At 47.4% G+C, this 19,310-nt stretch overlaps 1 protein-coding gene across 1 annotated transcript in view; it reads right to left on the bottom strand.

Annotated features, from left to right (window-relative positions):
- Window positions 1–12,746, bottom strand: part of gsg1l2b (gsg1-like 2b) — a 169,016-nt gene extending 156,270 nt beyond the window's left edge. Inside the window, exons 1-2 of the mRNA XM_078225975.1 lie at window positions 12,269–12,746; window positions 10,908–10,955 (exon numbers count right to left, since the gene is read on the bottom strand). Coding sequence (XP_078082101.1) covers window positions 10,908–10,955; window positions 12,269–12,569 — 349 coding nt within the window. The 5' untranslated portion in view covers window positions 12,570–12,746. The remainder of the gene's footprint in view (window positions 1–10,907; window positions 10,956–12,268) is intronic.
- Between the last annotated feature and the right edge of the window lie 6,564 nt (window positions 12,747–19,310).

The raw sequence follows: 19,310 nt of genomic DNA on the forward strand, positions 1-19,310 counted from the left end.
TCATCCTACGTCTCTCCAAGGAGAAAAGACCGAGCTCCCTCAGCCTATCCTCATAAGGCATGCCACTCAATCCAGGCTACGTCCTTGTAAATCTCCTCTGCATCCTTTCAATCTTTTCCACATCCTTCCTGTAATGAGACGACCAGAACTGAGCACAGTACTCCAAGTGGGGTCTGACGAGGGTCTTATATAGCTGCATCATTATCCCCGGACTCCTAAACTCAATCCCTCGATTGATAAAGGCCAGCACACCATACGCCTTCTTAACCACCTCCTCCACCTGCGGGGCCGATTTTAGAGTCCTATGGACCCGCACCCGGAGGAAACCCACGCAAACATGGGGAGAACGTGCAGACTCCGCACGGACAGTGACCCAATCCAGGAATCGAACCCGGGTCCCTGCTGTGAGGCAGCAGTGCCAACCACCGTGCCACCCTCTCTCAGGAAGATTGTAAGATTATGCAAAGTCCTTCTCCTATCTCTGCTTCCCGCACTTCCCTTAATAAATTGGGATGGAAGCCATATGGGACAGGCAACCAGGAGATTAAACTACACAAACAAAATGGGGAGAAAAAGGAAAGCATTGATTAGGATAGATGATTAAAAGAGAAATAGGTCCAAAGGAGCATCTTAAAGGAGGTGAGAGAGGAAGACATAGAGGGAGGTTATGGAGGCACTTCAGCAAGATAACTGAAGGTACATGCAGTGATGGTGGTGTGATAAAAATTGTGGATGCGCGAGAAGCTGGAAACGAAGGAGTGGAGAGATCTCAGATGCAGAGGTGAGGGGTGTTTAGTTTATTTATTAGTGTCACAAGTAGGCTTACATTAACACTGCAATGAAGTTACTGTGAAAATCCCCCAGTCGCCACACTCTGGCACCTGTTTGGCTACACTGAGGGAGAATTTAGCATGGCCAATGCACCTAACCAGCATGTCTTTCAGTCTGTGGGAGGAAACTGGAGCACCCAGAGGAAACCCATGCAGACACGGGGAGAACGTACAGACTCCACACAGACAATGACCCAAGCCGGGAATCGAACCGGGGTTCCCGGCGCTGCGAGGCAGCAGTGCTAACCACTCTGCCACCATGGTGGAGGCCAAGGAGGGATTCACAAACAAAGGTTAGGGTTTCGAAATGTTTACTCTATTTTCTCTCCTTCCAGATGCGGCCAGGCCTGCTGGGTTCGTCCAGCTTTCTCTGTTTTTGTTTCAGATTCCAGCAGCTGCAGCATTTTGCTTATTTTAATGAAATATTGGAACTAGCGTCAGAAAACGGATTGCAAGTTTGGGCTTCTGGGCTGACAGGGCAGCTGTGGATATTTGAGATATGGTGACCTTGGCCAGTTCAGGAATCAGAAGCAGAATGTGAGAAATAACATGAGACCTGATGCAGAGGAGAGTGCACAGACAAATGTGTCACAAAGCCAATATAGATAGAATAGTGAGCTTCCTACCTGGCCAGTTTGAAGAGAGACTGGTGGGGCTGTGAGAGGGAAGTGTTATAGGTTTGGCATGAGTTGTCTGTACAAGATAATGATGTAGGGAAAAGGGATATTGGAGTGCTTAAAGACAGCCATGTGCGAATGGCTGGTAAACTATAAGGGAGAGAATATCGTTCTGCAGTGGACTATAACCTGAAACCCTTGTTGGAACCATCAGGAACACCACTTAGCCATCATCTTCACTTGAGAATAAAGCAGCCGCTTCCTGCAGACACCTCTTTTGGGTTCAAGCAAGTGAATGACCTCCTCCTCAAGGACGATAACCATCAAAAGATATTGCCTTCTGCCTGCTTTAATAATCATCAGCAAGGTTTTAATTATATGAATATTATAAGGTCAAGTGAAGGGATTGTTAGAGTTACATACAGAATACAACATCAGATCATGGATAAGATCTTCATAGAATCCACAGAAACCCTACAATGCAGAAGGAGGCCATTCGGCCCATTGCGTTTGCACTGACCACAATCCCACACAGGCCCGATCCCGTAGTCCCACATATTTACCCTGCTAGTCCCATTGATACTAGGGTCAATTTAGCATGTCCAATCATCCTAATCCACGCATCTTTGGCGTGTGGGAGGAAATCGGAGTACCCGGAGGAAACCCACGCAGACACGGGGAGAACGTGCAAACTCCACACAGTCACCCGAGGCCGGAATTGAACCTGGCTCCCTGTCGCTGTGAGGCAGCAGTGCTAACCACTGTGCCACCGTGCTGCTCCTTTTACAGCCTCATTTATCCCAAAACCATAAATCCCACCTGAGGTCAACGGAGCGTTTCATGTTCCGCCCCTCGCCCGCTCCGATTCCCATGGTGGACGGGGCGTTAAAATTCTGGCGATCATATTTTTACTAATTTATTTACAAATCAATTAAAGAACCATAAATTGCAAAGCGCTTCAAGTAGATAAGTACATCGCAACTTCAAAGGTTATAGAGAGATGGGAAATGTAATTTGAATTCTAATATAGAATCCAGCAAAAACTATTGCTACAAACCAAAAAAAAGTATTTTAAGACATCAAGGAGGGGTGTGATTCTCCCAGCCCACAGAATTGCAGAGTAGCAAAGGAGGCCGGGAGATATCAACAGGGGGCCTGTTGCAGAATTCGCGACCAGCATCCCGCCGATTGCAACTCTCCCAGGCCCTTTTTTTGATATAATCAACCTCATGCCAGAAATCAGCATGAAGCTAATTACAATATGGAAATTCACATTTCAATAGGATTAGTGATCACAGGACGGCATTCTCTGGGCTCGCTAGTGTCTCCCATCCCACCGGGAGAGGATCCCATCATCGTGGGTTGAAGTGGTCCCCATCAACGGGGTCCAGGTGTGAGCACTCTGCTGGTGGGATAGAGGCCATTGAGGCCCCTCCCCAGGAGGTTGGGGGCAGCGGGGTGCCCCTTAAGCAGTGCCAGCATGGCAGTGCCAGCCTGGCACCCTGACACTGCCCATTGGGCACCCTGGCACTGCCCACCAGGCACCATGTAGTGTCAAGCAGGCCGAGCCAGATGGGCGTGGGGCCTTGTGGGTGGGCAGGGCTGATTAGTGATGGGGGGGGGCGACGTGCTGCGCACTCTGCAATGGGATTGGTGGGAGAGGGAGTGAGGAGGATGATCGGGGTTGCACAAGAGGGGGGGGAAAATCAAGGCTGCACATGGGGAGGATCGGGGTGCACATGGGGTGGGTTTGGTGCTGGCTATGGGGGCTGGGTAGGCCGGTGATCTGGGGCAGGTCTGGGATCGAATCGAGTAAGTCGGCGATCGGGAGGCCGGCAATCAGGAAGCTGGCAATCTCCCCACTGAAGATTGGTGCACGCTCAGTGGCCCACTCAGCATGCTGATGCCGGATTCTCGGGTGGTATCAGCCTCTCCCCCCGCCTCCCCATGACCCTTCCCCCACCTTTACCAGCGTGAACCCCCCGAGTCAATCTATAAAGCACAGAGTGCTGGAGGTTCATTCCACTAAGCGTGCCCAATGGGCGGGAAAATCTCTTGTTTTCCCATCCGTTGAGCACTTAGCTTTTGTTTGGAAGAATCGACCCCCAAATATTTCGAGCAAAGTGTTATCTTAAATCCTGGAATGTTTTCATTATCTGTTGCTGGGGCTCACTTTATATAAGTGTTCAGCTCCTCAGCAGTCTGAGAAGCATTGACCTAAAGGTTCAGCATCCCTGACTTAGCTGACAAAAGGCTTCCAGCTTACGGTCTATTGATTTAAATTACGCCAAATCCATAAGACCATAAGCGTGCAGGTGTTAACTCTTTGTGCAAACACCTCCCCCTTTTTTATAAGGCTATTAATGAGAATTATTTAATTGTTGAGGATTCCCTTATGATGTGAACATTGTGAGCATGTATCTGGTCAATGGCTGGTTGTAATATCTTTCAGTAGCAATGTCGATAATGTCTTTACTTGTTTCACATTTTCATGATTTGCATTGTATTAAAAGGGATTGAAATCTTAAACTTTACTACACGGTCAGGATATGTCCAGGATGGAGTTATTAAACAATCAAAGCCTTTCTCTTTGTTTTTCTGAAGATCAGCAAAAGTTGAGTCTTGGAAGAGTGACATGCGATATTCCAATTAAGTTGATTAATAAGAGATAATAATTTGAAGAAGTGTTCTACACCACCTAAAGCCAATGTGTGATAATTTATTTATTAGTGTCACACTAAGCTTACATTAACACTGCAATGAAGTTACTGTGAAAATCCCCTCGTCGCCACGCTCTGGCGCCTGTTCTGGTACACTGAGGGAGAATTTAGCATGGCCAATGCACCTAACCAGCACGTCTTTCAGACTGTGGGAGGAAACCAGAGCACTCGGAGGAAACCCAGACAGACACAGGTAGAACGTACAAACTCCACACAGACAGTGATCCAAGCCGGGAATCGAACCCAGATCCCTGGCGCTGTGAGGCGGCAGCGTTACCCACTTTACCACATGATGAATTATTCTTGCAAGATAAAAATACACCAATGTGACCTTTTGCACTCCAAGTTGACTCCAGTATACTTTATCATCTTAACATTTATTTTCTTTTAAAAAAATAAGTCATTTAGAATGTAAAATTGATCAGGCTTAAAATATTCTATTTTTTTCTGGAACATTCCTGTGCTGTGAAATATGTCCTTTGTGATCTTTTGTAACAGCTTGTACCAGTATGTTTATATCGAAGTGAAGCAATGGTCTACTGGTATTATTGCCAGACTATTAATCCAGAAACTCAGCTAATGTTCTAGGGACCTGGGTTTGAATCCCGCCACGGCAGATGGTGGAATTTGAATTCAATTAAAGAAAATCTGGAATAAAGAATCTATTGATGACCATGAAACCATTGTCGATTGTCGGAAAAACTGTAAACTAATGTTCTTTAGGGAAATAAATCTGCTGTCCTTACCTGGTCTGGCCAACATGTGACTCCAGAGCCACAGCAATGTGGTTGACTCTCAAATGCCCTCAGGGAACTAGGGACGGGCAATAAATGCTGGCACAGCCAGCGATGCCCATGTCCCATGAATGAATAAAGTGTTTGGCAACTTCTATCTGATGTGTCAGACTCAAAGATGACCCTGTTTGTGTGCAAGTGCTTCCAGGTAAGATCTGTCTGCCTTGTTCGACAAATTTATTCAATTCTAAGGTATGATGCCCTAGTTATATATGAATTCAACTTATTATCTATATTTCAACTAACTAATCTGTATTTTCATGACAGTTCACATTCTCTGAGGAAACTTGAAAAGTTAACTATTCATAGAATCCCTAGGGTGCAGAAAGAGGCCATTTGGCCCATCAAACCTGCACCGACAACAATCCCACCCAGTCTCTATCCCTGTAACCCCATGTATTTACCCCACTAATCTCCCTGACACCAAGGGGCAAGTTTGTCTGGCCAATCAACCTAACCCACCCATCTTTGGACAGTGGGAGGAAACTGGAGCACCCGGAGGAAACCCATGCAGACAGAAGGAGAAGGTGCAAACTCCACACAGTCACCCAAGGCTGGAACTGAACCTGGCTCCCTGGGGCTGTGAGGCAGCAGTGCTAACCACTGTGCCACTGTGTCACCCATTTTGTTGAATAAAATGTTAAGAGAGGGGCAAAGCAGAGTTGCTTTTTACAGAAACAAAAACAGAAAATGCTGGAAAATCTCAGCAGGTCTGACAGCATCTGTGGAGAGAGAATAGAGCTAACATTTCAAGCAAAATATTAGCTCTATGCTCTCTCCACAGATGCTGTCAGACCAGCTGAGATTTTCCAGCATTTTCTGTTCTTGTTCCAGATTCCAACATCTGCAGTATTCTATTTTTATCTTGCTTTTTACAGAGGTTGTTTTCCGTATCAAGAAAGCTGGAGCAGGAGCTGTGGGACATCCTCAATAAGCAAAATGCTAAACAAACATGCACATGTCCATCTATGTAAGGAAATGCAGGGCTGGTCAACAATCATGATGAGTTACAGAAATTACTCCATCAATACAGGAGGCACATAATTCACAAACAGTGCTGCCAACCCCTGGACTTGCGGATCTCACAGAGTCCAGCAGAAACCCCAACGTCTCAAAGCGGATTTGGTTGAAGCTGAGAGGAGCCAGGCTGAAGAAAATTGATTGAAGGAGGTAGCACTGAATCCAATGCAAAAGAGCAGAAGCACTCCGGGGGGCCAGTTAGAGTAGGTGGGAAGAGGTAATGGTAGGGTGGGATCTGGACCATACACACGCGGGGAACAGGTGGGTGGAAGCAATCAGGTAAGGACCAATGCATGCAGCATCAGAAAGGAGAATTGTATTAATCAGGGAGCAGGTAGGGAGGTTAGGTAGAATCAGATACACGTCATCAAAAGTGTTTGAAATAACACAGGTATACTACAGGAACTGGTGGCAATCATTAATTCCAATCCTGTAGGAATCGTCCAGATAGGCTGACACTGCCAGTTTAAATCAACATGAGCAAATCTACATTGAATTTGCACGGCATTATTTGCAACAGATTTGTAACAATCAGCTAACAATGTGCATAGCTGCTTCATTAAAGACTGATTTGACATCTGTTAAACAAATTAAGACCTCTGTTAAAATGATAGCTGGGAGAAATTCTTAGAAAGCCATTAGTCTCTGATGTTGGACAGTATGATTCTCCTGAAGCCTCACACCATACAGACAGAGTCTATTTCTGACCATAGCCCCATTCAGATGCATGGAAGCTTGTGAGAGTTCACTTGCCCCAGAGAGCTTTTCTTGCAAAGTTACATTGTCTCCTGAAGACAGCAACAAAGCACCGTGACTCACCATCATTGTTGACCTGCTCTCCATTTCCTTAGTGAGTTAGAGGCGAATACTAATCCACTTGTTGTTCTGCTTTGAGACAGAAGTGACTGCTTAGTTTTGAAAACTCCTCATTCCCCAAAGTCAGTTTTTCCAGAAGCAAACTGTCCACTTTAAGCTAAAACATTCATCAACATCTTCTTCTCAGTTTCTCTTTTCAAGCAATACATTCAGATCATTTAGCTTGTTTGCTGGAATGAACAATGTTTGTCCTTAGGGATGCAATGGAGCACACAACACTTCTTTCAGCCTGAAATGTCATTTGCTGTATATAGAAATGAATTGAACTCATACAATACCTATTCACCTTCTTAAAGTCCGTAAGATCCTGAAGGGTCTTGACAAAGTGGACGTGGAAAGGGCATTTCCTCTTGAGGGTGGGGTCCATAATGAGGGGACACTGTTTTAACTTTAGGAATTCCCTCTTAGGACAGAGATTGGGCTATCTTTTCCTGTCAGAGGGTCGTGCAACTTTGGAACTCTCTGCTTCAGAAGACAGTGGAGGTGAGGGTCATTGAATATTTTTAAGGCGGAGGTTCTTGTTGGGCAAGGGAATCAAAAGTTATCAGCAGTAGATGGGAATGTGGAATTCAAAACACTGACCGACATTCTCCCATCTCGCCCGCTTCGAGAATCATAGCGAGCGAGACAGAAAATTTGGTGGACCATTCAAAGGTCCGTTGAGCTCAGGTGGGAATTTCTTGGGGGGCGTGTAGGTAGAGAATCCGGCCAACGTCAGATCAGTCATAATCTTACTGAATGATGGAGGGAACAAAATGGCCTACTTCTGCTCCTGGTTTGCATGCTTATATGTTCTTACACCAGTCCATTTACTCCCCAGCCAATGATGTACATAAACATATTGGCACTTTTATAATGTTGGGAATAGCAATAACCAATTTTCACACAACGAGCTTCCACAAATACAATGAGATGAACGACCAAATAATCTAGGAATAATGATTGAATGATAGATGTTGGCCAGGACATTGGGAGAAACTCCCCGCTTTCCTTTACATACTGCTGTAGCATCTCTTACAGCCCCTGGAGAAGGCTGATGGGGTCTCAGTTTACAGTTACTAAAGAAAGGCAACTCTCTCAGTGCGGTGCTCAGTACTGTACTGGAGCGTCAGCCTAGATTATGCATTCAAGTCTCCGTAGTGACTCTCTGACTTGAGACAGGAGTATACCAGGACTGACACATTAAGAATTACGCTGCCTGAATATTAGCATACAAATGCTTAATATCTTCCTATTGTTACAATCCCAGTTGATGTTATAACTGTATGGGAAGATTCCAGACTGGAACCCTAGCTCAAAAGACCGCAACTTTTTAAAATCAAAAATGGAGGAACAGAGGCACAGCACTGCTAATTAGTTTTAACAACAAGAAAAAAACATTAAGTAAACATGAAAAATAGATTATAATACACTACTTATTTATTCCTTCTCTAGTTCAACCAATACACATAGGTTTTTAAGATTAACACAGATGACAAAGCCCATTTGAAGCTACAATGGTCTCATTATCACACAAAGTTAATGTTTGCAGATTTCTCCTCAGAATCCCCCAGTTGATTGTCGCATTAGACTTTCCACTCTCCACTCCCAGAATACGCTTTAAAATCTTCTCTCATGGTGATGCACATTTCAAAACCCAGTTCACATTTTCTAAAAGATCCATTCGAGCTCAGCTTCCACTCCACTTTTAGCAGCAAACCTGTACCAGGAGTTTGGATTAACCCTGTTAGGTTTTCACTGTTACACCAATCCTGATAACCAGTCAATACTTTATACTTTATTTATCGACAATAGTAAGACATTTCAAACCTTAGGATTACTGGTAGAAAACCTTTCTCTATCATCCTCACCAATCAAGTTCTTTGCAGCTTTGTCTGGTGTCCCTGAATGGAATCCCATTTTATTTCCCAGTTTCTCCTTTGTTCCCTTTAACTCCAGACCTTCTGGAAATGTTTCTTCATTTCTCTTGCTTCCTACCTTAGATCTTTGGCACTGACTGTTTGAACTACTAGTCGAGTGTAAGGTTTTGCTTACAGCAAATCTAAAAGAGCTGGTTCCTTTTTTAGCTTCCCCTAGCAAAGCTGAGAGTTGTTTAATGCTTCATCGTCTATCTCCAATGCCTCTAGCTTTCAGCTAAAACTAACAAAGAAAGCTGCTCTTCCCATTACAGAGCCCCTCTCGTTGCTAAGCGACTATCCTTTCTCACACCGTAGCTCTCTAAACACAATTGTATCTCAGCTGGAACTGAAACTAACCCCCACACAGACAAACACTTCTGTCCAGCATGAAACCTAACTATGCCTCCCTTCCAGGCGCAGAAACATTAAATTAAACCGACCTATATCTTGTTTTCAATGCTTGCCCATTCAAATATAAGTCTCTTAAAACTACCTTTAGTTTCCTAACACTATGACATTGCTTAGTTCACTATTTTAATTACATGGATACAGCTACAGGTTAATGTCTCAAAGTACAGGAGCCAGGAACTTTGCACAAATACATTAAATATTAAATGCACAACACCATCCAACATAAATTAAAGGTTTAAATCTAATGGGTCATCTTATGGATTTGTGTTTTTGGTCCAAAGTTTTGGCCATTGGAAAGCACATCAGGAATTTGGAAAATCACTGAGGGCCAGGTACTCCAATTCCTGATTTGCATCCCTGGATGAATGAATCTCTCCTGAAATGTACTCACAGCTGGGGGGTTACTCAGCACTGGAGGATCTGTTTAATAAAAATATCATTTTTGGAATGTTGGAATCACTGGCAAAGCAGATATTAATTGCCCTTCCCTTTGCCACCAATGCACATTGGCAGCCATGTGTACAATCTACAAGATGGACTGCAGCAACTCATCAAAGTTCCTTAGGCAGCACCTTCCAAACCCACAACCACTACCATCTAGAAGGACAAGGGCAGCTGAAACATGGGAACACCATCACCTGGAGGCTCCCCTTCAAGTCACCCACTATCCAGACTTGGAAATATATCGCCATTCCTTCACTGTCATGCGGTCCAAACCCTGGAAATTCCTCTTTAACAGCAGTGTGGGTGTACCTACATCACATGGCCTGCTGCGGTTCAAGAAGACAGCTCACCACCACCTTCTCAAGGGCAATGAGAGAGGGGCAATGAATGTTGGCCTAGCCAGCAAAACCCACATTCCTTGAATGAATAAAAAAGTTGCCCTTGAGAATGTGTGGTTAGATAGGAAAGTTCCAGGAATTTGACCCAGCAATGATGAAGGAATGGAGATATATGTCCAAGTTGGGGTGGCACTTGCCATAATTGGCAACTTGAAGGTGATGGTGCTCTTAGAATCATAGAAACTCTACAGTGCAGAAGGAGGCCATTTGGCCCATCAAGTCTGCACCAACAACATTCTGACCTAGGCCTTATCCCCGTATTTACCCCGCTAACCTCTCTAACTGCATCCCGGGACACTAAGGAGCAATTTAGCATGGTCAATGCACCTAACCCCACATCTTTGGAGTGTGGGAAGAAACTGGAGCACCCGGAGGAAACCCACACAGACACGGGGAGAATGTGCAAACTCCACACACACAGACATCCAAGGCTGAAATTGAACCTGGGTTCCTGGCACTGTGAGGCAGTCATGCTTCACAGACACTCTGCCATCCTGTGGCCCCATGATCATGTTGAATGGCAGAGCAGGCTCGAAGGGCTGAATGGCCTACTCCTGCTCCTATTTTCTATCATTCTAATGACAAGCTTCACTTGGCACCCCAGCATGGAGAGAAATTGCAAACTCCACACAGTCACCCAAGCCGAGAATCAAACCCGGGTCTCTGGCGCTGTGAGGCAGCAGTGCTAACCACTGTGCCACCTCACTTATTCATTCACCTGTTGCCCTTGTCCTTCTTCTAGACAGTAGAGGCTGCAGCTTTGGGCGACAGTAACTGAAACTGGGGATCTCTGTGGTTGGAGCTGGGCGGCACAATAATGAGACATTTTGAAAAGTAACGGCTCACAGTAATTAGAAAGATAACGTGCCGGGACTGGAATATATTCACTCCAAACTGACCTCGTTCTGCAGGCGGCGTCAGGTGAATAAAACTTCGGCATTTTTCCCCTGCGAAGCAAGATAAAAGCAAAAGTCAACACACGAAAAATAAACAAGCACATCGTTTGAAAATGTAGAACAGGTGCCTGTAGTTAACAACAGTTTGTCCTTCCCGGAGAGAGACAGAAAGAGGAGCGACTGTGCAGCAATTAACTCTCCAGAAATATTACCCCATTCAGCCAAAAAAACATGTGGATGGGAGGGGAGGGGAGGGGAGGGGGTCATTGTAGTTTTGGAGATGAACTAGAAATTATGGACAAGAACTGAAGTTAAACACAGGCTGCACAGGCAAATGTTACCCAGGCAGGGAGTGACAATCACTGTAACCGTGCAAACAGCCTCTCTGTGGCTACTGGGGAAGTTTTGTTTTTCAAAAACTAAATATTATTGTGTCCTCCCTTTCCGCATTGTTTTGTTTATTCCTCCCTCCAGTGACTGTTAGATTATGTTGTTATCATAGTGGACCTAATTTCTGAATGCTGCTTGTAGGAAGGGCGAGCACTCAATTCACTTTTATAAATGCTATGTAGTCCTGTTGGAGAGGGAGAGGCGTGTTCCGCCTTCGCTCGGTCCATTGCCCCCCGCACCCTCACATACTACTATCTCCAGCACCACCCTCCCAGTTGGGGGGTCGTCTCTGTTGCTTGAAGCTTTCTGCACCTCCCAGAGTCTGTCTGAACCCCCCGTAGCCCCCTTCCCCAACACAAATCCGCCTCGTTTAACGGAGGGGGATGATCTGGATTCCTCATTGCCCCTCCTGACCCTCAGACATAAATGTGAGCAGGTCGCTGTCCCTGTGTCCTCCATATACAATGTACAGGGAGAGGGGGGGACTCTAAAATGTAGAGAGCAAGCGAGCGAAACAGAGAGGACACTTAGATGGGGGGATGGATGGGGGCACTTTGACTGGGGGTATGGGGGAGACAGGGCTCTGGGGCTTAATTTGACCCCCGAAGCTGGATGAAGCAGCTGTCTCTCTGGGTCCAGATGTAGACCAGCCTCTGCTCCCGGAATCGAGAGCCACGCTTTCTAACCTGCCTGTCTGTCCGTCAAATGGCCACTGAACTCTTACCCTGGGCTATGATCAGGAAAATGATCATCTGGCAACTTTACACCCAGGTAGAGTTGGCCCAACCTGCAGGTATATTCATTTGGATATATATATGTATATATATATGAGCGGGATACATCCTTAAATGGATACATTGAAGCAGATAAATAATAACATTGAGAGAGAGAGAGATTTTATACACACATTGACACCCAGATAGACAAATGGATCTGTTCACTTAAAACAAAAACTAGCTGAAGCTCTTGCTTACCTTCCCCGCTAATGTTTTCCTCGCAAGAAAACCAGATGCCGGCGTGAAAATAGCAAATGACATATTTATCATCGCCAGTCTCCCAGCTGTAGCGAACCACGCTGCTGTCGTTACTGTCCGGGCTGTTATACTCGATACAGTTGTTCTGCTTGCCCTTGGCATTGCTTTTACAGAAAGGCTTCACCACTTTCCTGGTGCCCTCACACCAGTAGCTGGTGCTGAAGGCGGTGACACAGAAGACCAGGGCTATGAAGTTGAGGGTCAGAGCGAGGGACGTCCTGTGCCTTCTGTCGATGCCCATGTTTTAAACCAGAAAGAGTAAGATTGGGGGTGAGAGAGAGAGAGAGAGAGCTGGGGCAATTAATCCGTGCTGCCCTCCTTTAACTGTCCTGTGTCCCTGTGCCGATAGCTCAGCTTTGCAGCCACCGTGCTGAGGGTTTGACACACTCAGTCGCTCCCTGGTCCATGTTGTGTCTGTAGAGCAGTGGGGGGGGGGGGGGGGCGGGGGGGTAGAGGGGGGATGCAGTTGTCTCAGAGATAGGAGGCAGCACCTTCCACTCTGGGAATCCCAGCAACGTTATCTCTGCCTCTCCTCATCTTCCCCGGGGCGGGGAGGGAGGGGGGATAAAGCCAATCACACGCAGTTCACTCATTGCAATGAAACGAAGCAGGCAGCCTCTTCCCAGCCACTGAGATCTACCTGTGCAACGGGCCCCCCCCCCCTCCTCTCCTCTCACTCCCTCCCTCCTGGCCGGTCAGCCAGCCCCTGTTCACAGGGAGAATTCACACCTGTGCCGCTGCCCTGCCACTTGCAACTCGAATTTCCAACTGCGGAGGTGGCACAGATCAGGAACAAGTGGGCACCGTGCTGGCAAATAGGCTAAAACATCAGGGCACACACAAGGGTCCCATGTGGAAGGAGTGGGCAGCACTCCACGGGTCTGAGTGGATAAGATTGGAGAATTCTATTCCTAACACACATGAAGATTTGTTTGCAGGGCTTTGGGGAGTTCTGTATTCGGCCAGGTTACAGGAGAAACTGGCGACTTTCACTTTCGACACTGGGTAGTGCTATTCACCAAGGAGGAAGATTATCACAGTGTATGTGTGTGTGTGTTGGCCACGCTGTGGATTTACTGTGTTTCGTGTTCCAGGCAAAACGGTAGAAGTTTTCTGAACGATGTATTTGCACATAATTTGCCCAAGCAAGTGTAACAGGTCTCTGCAATGTTTATAACCTAGGAGCCTCCTGGCACCCTCATACATCTCATTTAGTTGGCACCTCTTTCTCCCTTATCTACTTAACTAGCTCCCCACGAAAAACACAGGTGGCACGGTGGCACAGTGGTTAGCACTGCTGCCTCACAGCGCCAGGGACACAGGTTCAATTCTGGCCTCGGGTCACAGTTTGTGCGGAGTTTGCATGTTCTCCCCGTGTCTGCGTGGGTTTCCTCTGGGTGCTCCGGTTTCCTCCCACACTCGTTAGGTTGATTGGCCATGCTAAATTGCTCCTTAGTGTCAGGGGGATTAGGAAGGTAACTATGTGGGGTTATGGGAATAGGACCAGGGTGGGATTGCTGTCAGGGCAGGTTCGATGGGCCAAATGGCCACCTTCTGCACTGTGGATTCTATGATTTTTTTTGCCCCTGTGGTAGCGAGTTTCTGCATTCTGTCTGCCCTCTGACTAACGACCTTTCTCCTGAATTCCTGATTGGATTTCTGAGTGAGTTCAGGGTGAAGTTTGGCCCTGGGAGTTGGGTCAGGCTGGAGTGCCAAGCAAGGCTCGTCATAGAATCATAGAAAATAGGAGCAGGAGTAGGCCATTCAGCCCTTCAAGCCTGTGCTGCCATTCAATATGATCATGGGGCCGCACGGTGGCACAGTGGTTAGTCAAAGGGCCCGATTTTACCAACTGGATCCTAAGGGTGGGATCTGGAATCCGATATGAATCCAAGCCTCGAATCCTCTTTCCAGCATGCCCATACGCGTTTTGCCGACTCCGATCCGATTCGCGCTGTGGGCGGGGCTTAGCGCTGCCGGAACGATCGGAGCTCTGAACTGCGCATGCGCAGTTCGAAAAAAATCTGAAGCAGCGCGCCCGGGCGCGAAAGGAAAAAGCAGAGAGAGCGGCTCTCTGACACAGACCATCTGGGGGGTCAGCGTTCCGCTGAGGTGAATAATGACAGTCGTGGTGTTTGAAATGTGCGGCCACTCCAGAGGGGAGGGATTCGTTCCTCCTGTGGGGCGGAGGGATCGGCCGCAGAGTGGCAGCGGAACCCCCTGCCCCCTCCCTCCCCACCGATCAGCCGCAGAGTGGCAGCGCCCCCCCCCCCCCCCCCCCAGAGGATGATACGTCACACCCCCTCTCCTCCCCCCCCAGGGGATGATCGGTCACACCCCCTCTCCTCCCACCCACCTCCCCTCCCCCCCCTCCCAGGGGATGATCGGTCACACTCCCTCTCCTCCCACCCCCCCCCCCCCCCCCCCCCAGGGGATGATCGATCACACCCCCTTCCCTCTCACCCCCCAGAAGATGATACGTCACACCTCCTCTCCTCCCCCCCCCCCCCCCCCCCCCACAGGGGATGATCGGTCACACCCCCTCTCCTCCCACCCACCTCCCCTCCCCCCCTCCCAGGGGATGATCGGTCACACCCCCTCTCATCCCACCCCCCCCCCCCAGGGGATGATCGATCACACCCCCTTCCCTCCCACCCCCTCACCCCCCAGAAGATGATACGTCACACCCCCTCTCCTCCTCAGAGAGCCGTTGCAGTCTCTGACCCCGCTCTTCGGAGGCTGCAGCGGCGACTTCGGATTTTTATTCGGCAGGTCGATTAGAGCACGGATCCGCATCGGACCAGAAGACGGTAAAGTGGGATTTGGCGGTAGAGTTGGGCGCGCGGTTCATTACGTCGACATGCATTTAAATCGTCGGGCCGATTAAAATTGGGCCCATAGAGTCATACAGCGTGGAAAAGGCCCAACGGCTGTCTCACAGTGCCAGGGACCCGGGTCCAATTCCGGCCTTGGGTGACTGTCTGTGTGGAGTTTGCACATTCTCCCCGTGTCTGCGTGGGTTTCCTCTGGGTGCTCCGGTTTCCTCCCACAGTCCAAAGATGTGTAGGTTAGGTGGATTTGCCATGCTAAATTGGACTTTAGTGTCCAAAGATGTGTAAATTAGGTGGATTAGCCATTGTAAATGTATGGGGTTATGGGGATAGGGTGAAGGAGTGGGTCTGAGTAAGGTGCTCTTTCGCAGAGTCTGTGCAGACTGAATGGGCCAAATGACCTCCTTCTGCAATGCAAGGATTTTATGGTTCTATGGCTGATCCTTTATCTCAATGCTATAATGACCACTTTCTCCCCATACCCCTGGATGCCATTAAAATCTGAAAGATATGACCTATCTCTTTCATGTGGCATGGCTGGACACTCTCTGGGGTACTGGCGACTCTGAGAGCACACTTCCTATTAATTCTGCTGGGTAGTTAGGTCATCTCTGCTGGTGCCAAGCAGCTGAGGCAAGCTGAACCGGAGTTCCCTGGATGGCAGAGAAAAGGGCGTGTGTTGCAGATGTCAGCATTGATCATACAAGTGAGAAACAGATTGAAAGTTGGAAGCTCGGAGCCAAAGTGAAAAATTAAATGAAAGTTAAAGTGAGTGGATGAGAAGAGACTGGCAGCTAACATCAAAGAGAACCCAAACGTCTCCGATAAGCATGATACACAACAAAAGGGTAATAAGAGGAGGGGTGGAGCTGACTAAGGAACAAGAAAAGGATCTACACGTGGAGGCAGAGGACATGGCTGAGGCACTAACTGACTACATTGCATCTGTCTTTTCCAAGGAAGAAGCTTCTGCCAGGGCCCTTGTGAAAGAGTAGGTGGTTGAGACACTGAATTTACAAAGAGGAGATATTAGAAAGACTGGCTGCACCAAACATCAATAAGTCACCAGGGCTGGATTGGATGTCATAGAATCATAGAATCCCTACAGTGCAGAAGGAGGCCATTTGGCCCATCAAGTCTGCATTGACAACAATCCCACCCAGGACCCACCCCCTTAATCCCATATTATTACCCTGCTAGTCCCCCTGACACTAAGGGGCAATTTAGCACGGCCAATTAACCTAATTCCCACATTTTTCAGACTGTGGGAGGAAACCGGAGCATCCGAAGGGAACCCACGCAGATGCGGAAAGAACATGCAAACTCTACACTGTTACCCGAGGCTGGAATTGAACCTGAGCCCCTGACACAATGAGGCAGCAGTGCTAACCACTGTGCCACCATGCCGCCCAACATGGACACTCGGGGAATAAGGGACAACATTCCGGAGGCCATAATCTTCCAACCTTTATCAGATACAGGCATGGTGCCAGAGTACTGGGGAATTGCAAATGTTACACCTTTGTTCAAAAAGTGTGCAAGGATAAATATAGCAAATGCAAGTTAGTCTCTTTAACCTTGGTGAAGGGAAAGCTTTCAGAAATGATAATTCAGGACAAAATTTCTAGTCACTAGACAAAATATAGATTAACGAAGGAAAGCAGGCCTGGATTTATTCAGGGCAAAGAGTATTGAACTGAATTGATTGAGTTTTTTATGAGTGAACAAAAAGGGTAGATAAGGGTAGCGTGGTTTATATGGAGTACATGGATTTCCAAATGATGTTTGATAAAATATTACATAATATGCTTGCCAGCAATGTGGAAGCCCGGGGAATAACGGGGACAGCGGCAGCATGGCTGTGAAGTTGACCGAGTGACAGAAAACGGCATGGTGGCGAATAGTTGTTTGTCAGGCTCGGGAAAGGTTTTGAATGGTGTTGCCCAGATGTCAACACAAGGACACTGACCTAGACTTGATGCACAGAACAGAATTGCAAATTTGCAGATGACACAAAATTGGGCATTATTTATGAATTGTGAAGAGGAAAGTGATAGACTCGCAAGAGAACATAGATTGATGGAATAGGCTGACAGGTATAATTGGAGGCAGAGAAGTCACGTGATACGTTTTGGTAGGAATAACAAGGAGAAACAATGTAGCACACAGTACAATTCGAAAGGAGGAGCAGGAACAGAGAGACCTGGAGGTATAGATACACAACTCATTGAAGGTAGCAGGGCAGGCTTAAGTATGTACAGTAGGTGTTGATAACTAAAGTTAAAGTTTATTTATTTGTCACAAGTAGGCTTACATTAACGTTGCAATGTAGTTATTGTGAAAATCCCCTAGTCGCCACACTCCGGCGCCTGTTCGGGTACAATGAGGGAGAATTTAGCATGGCCAATGCACCTAACCAGCATGTCTTTTGGACTGTGGGAGGAAACAGGAGCACCCAGAGGAAACCCACGCAGACACAGGGAGAATTTGCAAACTCCACACAGGCAGTGACCCAAGCCGGGAATCGAACCCGGATTCCTGGCACTGTGAGACAGCAGTGCTAACCACTATACGACCGTGTTGCCCTAAGTCAGCTTTTGAAGCTGAGAAAAAGGCGGCACGGTGGCACAGTGGTTAGCACTGCTGCCTCACAGCGCCAGGGACCTGGGTTTGATTCCCAGCTTGGGTCACTGTCTGTGTGGAGTTTGTACGTTCTCCCTGTGCCTGCGTGGGTTTCCTCCGGGTGCTCTGGTTTCATCCCACAGTCCAAAGATATGCAGATAAGATTGATTGGCCATGCTAAATTGTCCCTTAGTGTCAGGGAGATTAGCAGGATAAATGCATGGGGTGACAGGGATAAGGCCTGGGTGGGATTGTTGTCAGTGCAGACTCAGTGGATCAAATGGCCTCTTTCTCTGCTGTAGAGATTCTATGATTCTATGAAAAGTCCCTTCAAATGCAGAGGTCAATTTATGTGCTGAAAAAAGAGAAATAGCAATGTGGGTGTGGGTAGTTACCATTTTGAAATGTCTCTGTTTCTGTTGCAAAGGATGAGCATGTCTTTGAATCCCATTCGGCCCATCAAGTCTGCACTGACCACAATCCCACCCAGGTCCTATTTCCGTAACCCCACGTATTTACCCTGCTAATCCCCATGACACTAAGGTCAATTATCATCGCCAATCCACCTAACCTGCACATCTTTGGACTGTGGGAGGAAACCAGAGCACCCGGAGGAGACCCACGTGGACACGGGGAGAATGTGCAAACTCCACACAGACAGTGACCCAAGGCCGGAATTGAACCCGGGTCCCTGGCGCTGTGAGGCAGCAGTGCTAACCACTGTGCCACCCCAAGTATGCTCCCACACACCTTCACAACACAGCCTGTATCATCTCCATGATCCCTTAGGCTCAGTTATACGGTACTAGTACGTAAGACATGCGTTTGTGGCATGAAAAATTGAGGCTGGCTACTAATTCAAGTATAGCATGTCAAAGCGGAAAAGAGGATGGATATATACGCCAAGTATCTGCCAAAATATAGGAGGTCTTGTGACGCAATGGGTAATGTCCCTGCCTCTGAACCAGAAGCTTGGGGTTCAAGTCCCACCCCAGGACTCGATGGCCAAGGAAGGTGCATTCATAATGCAGTCAAACAGGTTGAATGTCAACCTATAAATCCTTCCAAACATGCCAATAGCTGGCGGTAAGAGTGGGAGAGATTCCTGGTCAAAGTTTTTAAAGTTTATTTATTAATGTCACAAGTAGCCTTATATTAACACTGCAATGAAGTTACTGTCAGTCACGCTCGATGTGGAGTGGCGCCCCTCAAACTTCATTTGGAAATTATGGCGACAGACTAGTGGGGCAGGATTTTACAGCGTCGCTCATCCTGAAAGGGTAAAATCCCGCCTGAGGTCAACGGACCTTTCCATTGTCCGCCCCTTGCCCGCTCCGATTCCCGTGGCGGGCAGGGCGGTAAAATTCCGGCCATGATCTGTTCCAGGAATTACTCGCTATGTAAACGGATGAAAGTCTGCCTTGGCACACCACTTGGTGTGGGAAGAGAATTGGAATATGCAAAAAACATGATTTATGGGGCTGGAAAAACGGTGTTGTCTTATCTGCCAGGTTGACTTATACACTGTG

Source organism: Mustelus asterias, chromosome 12 (genome assembly GCF_964213995.1).
Source record: "Mustelus asterias chromosome 12, sMusAst1.hap1.1, whole genome shotgun sequence".
Lineage (NCBI taxonomy): Eukaryota > Metazoa > Chordata > Chondrichthyes > Carcharhiniformes > Triakidae > Mustelus > Mustelus asterias.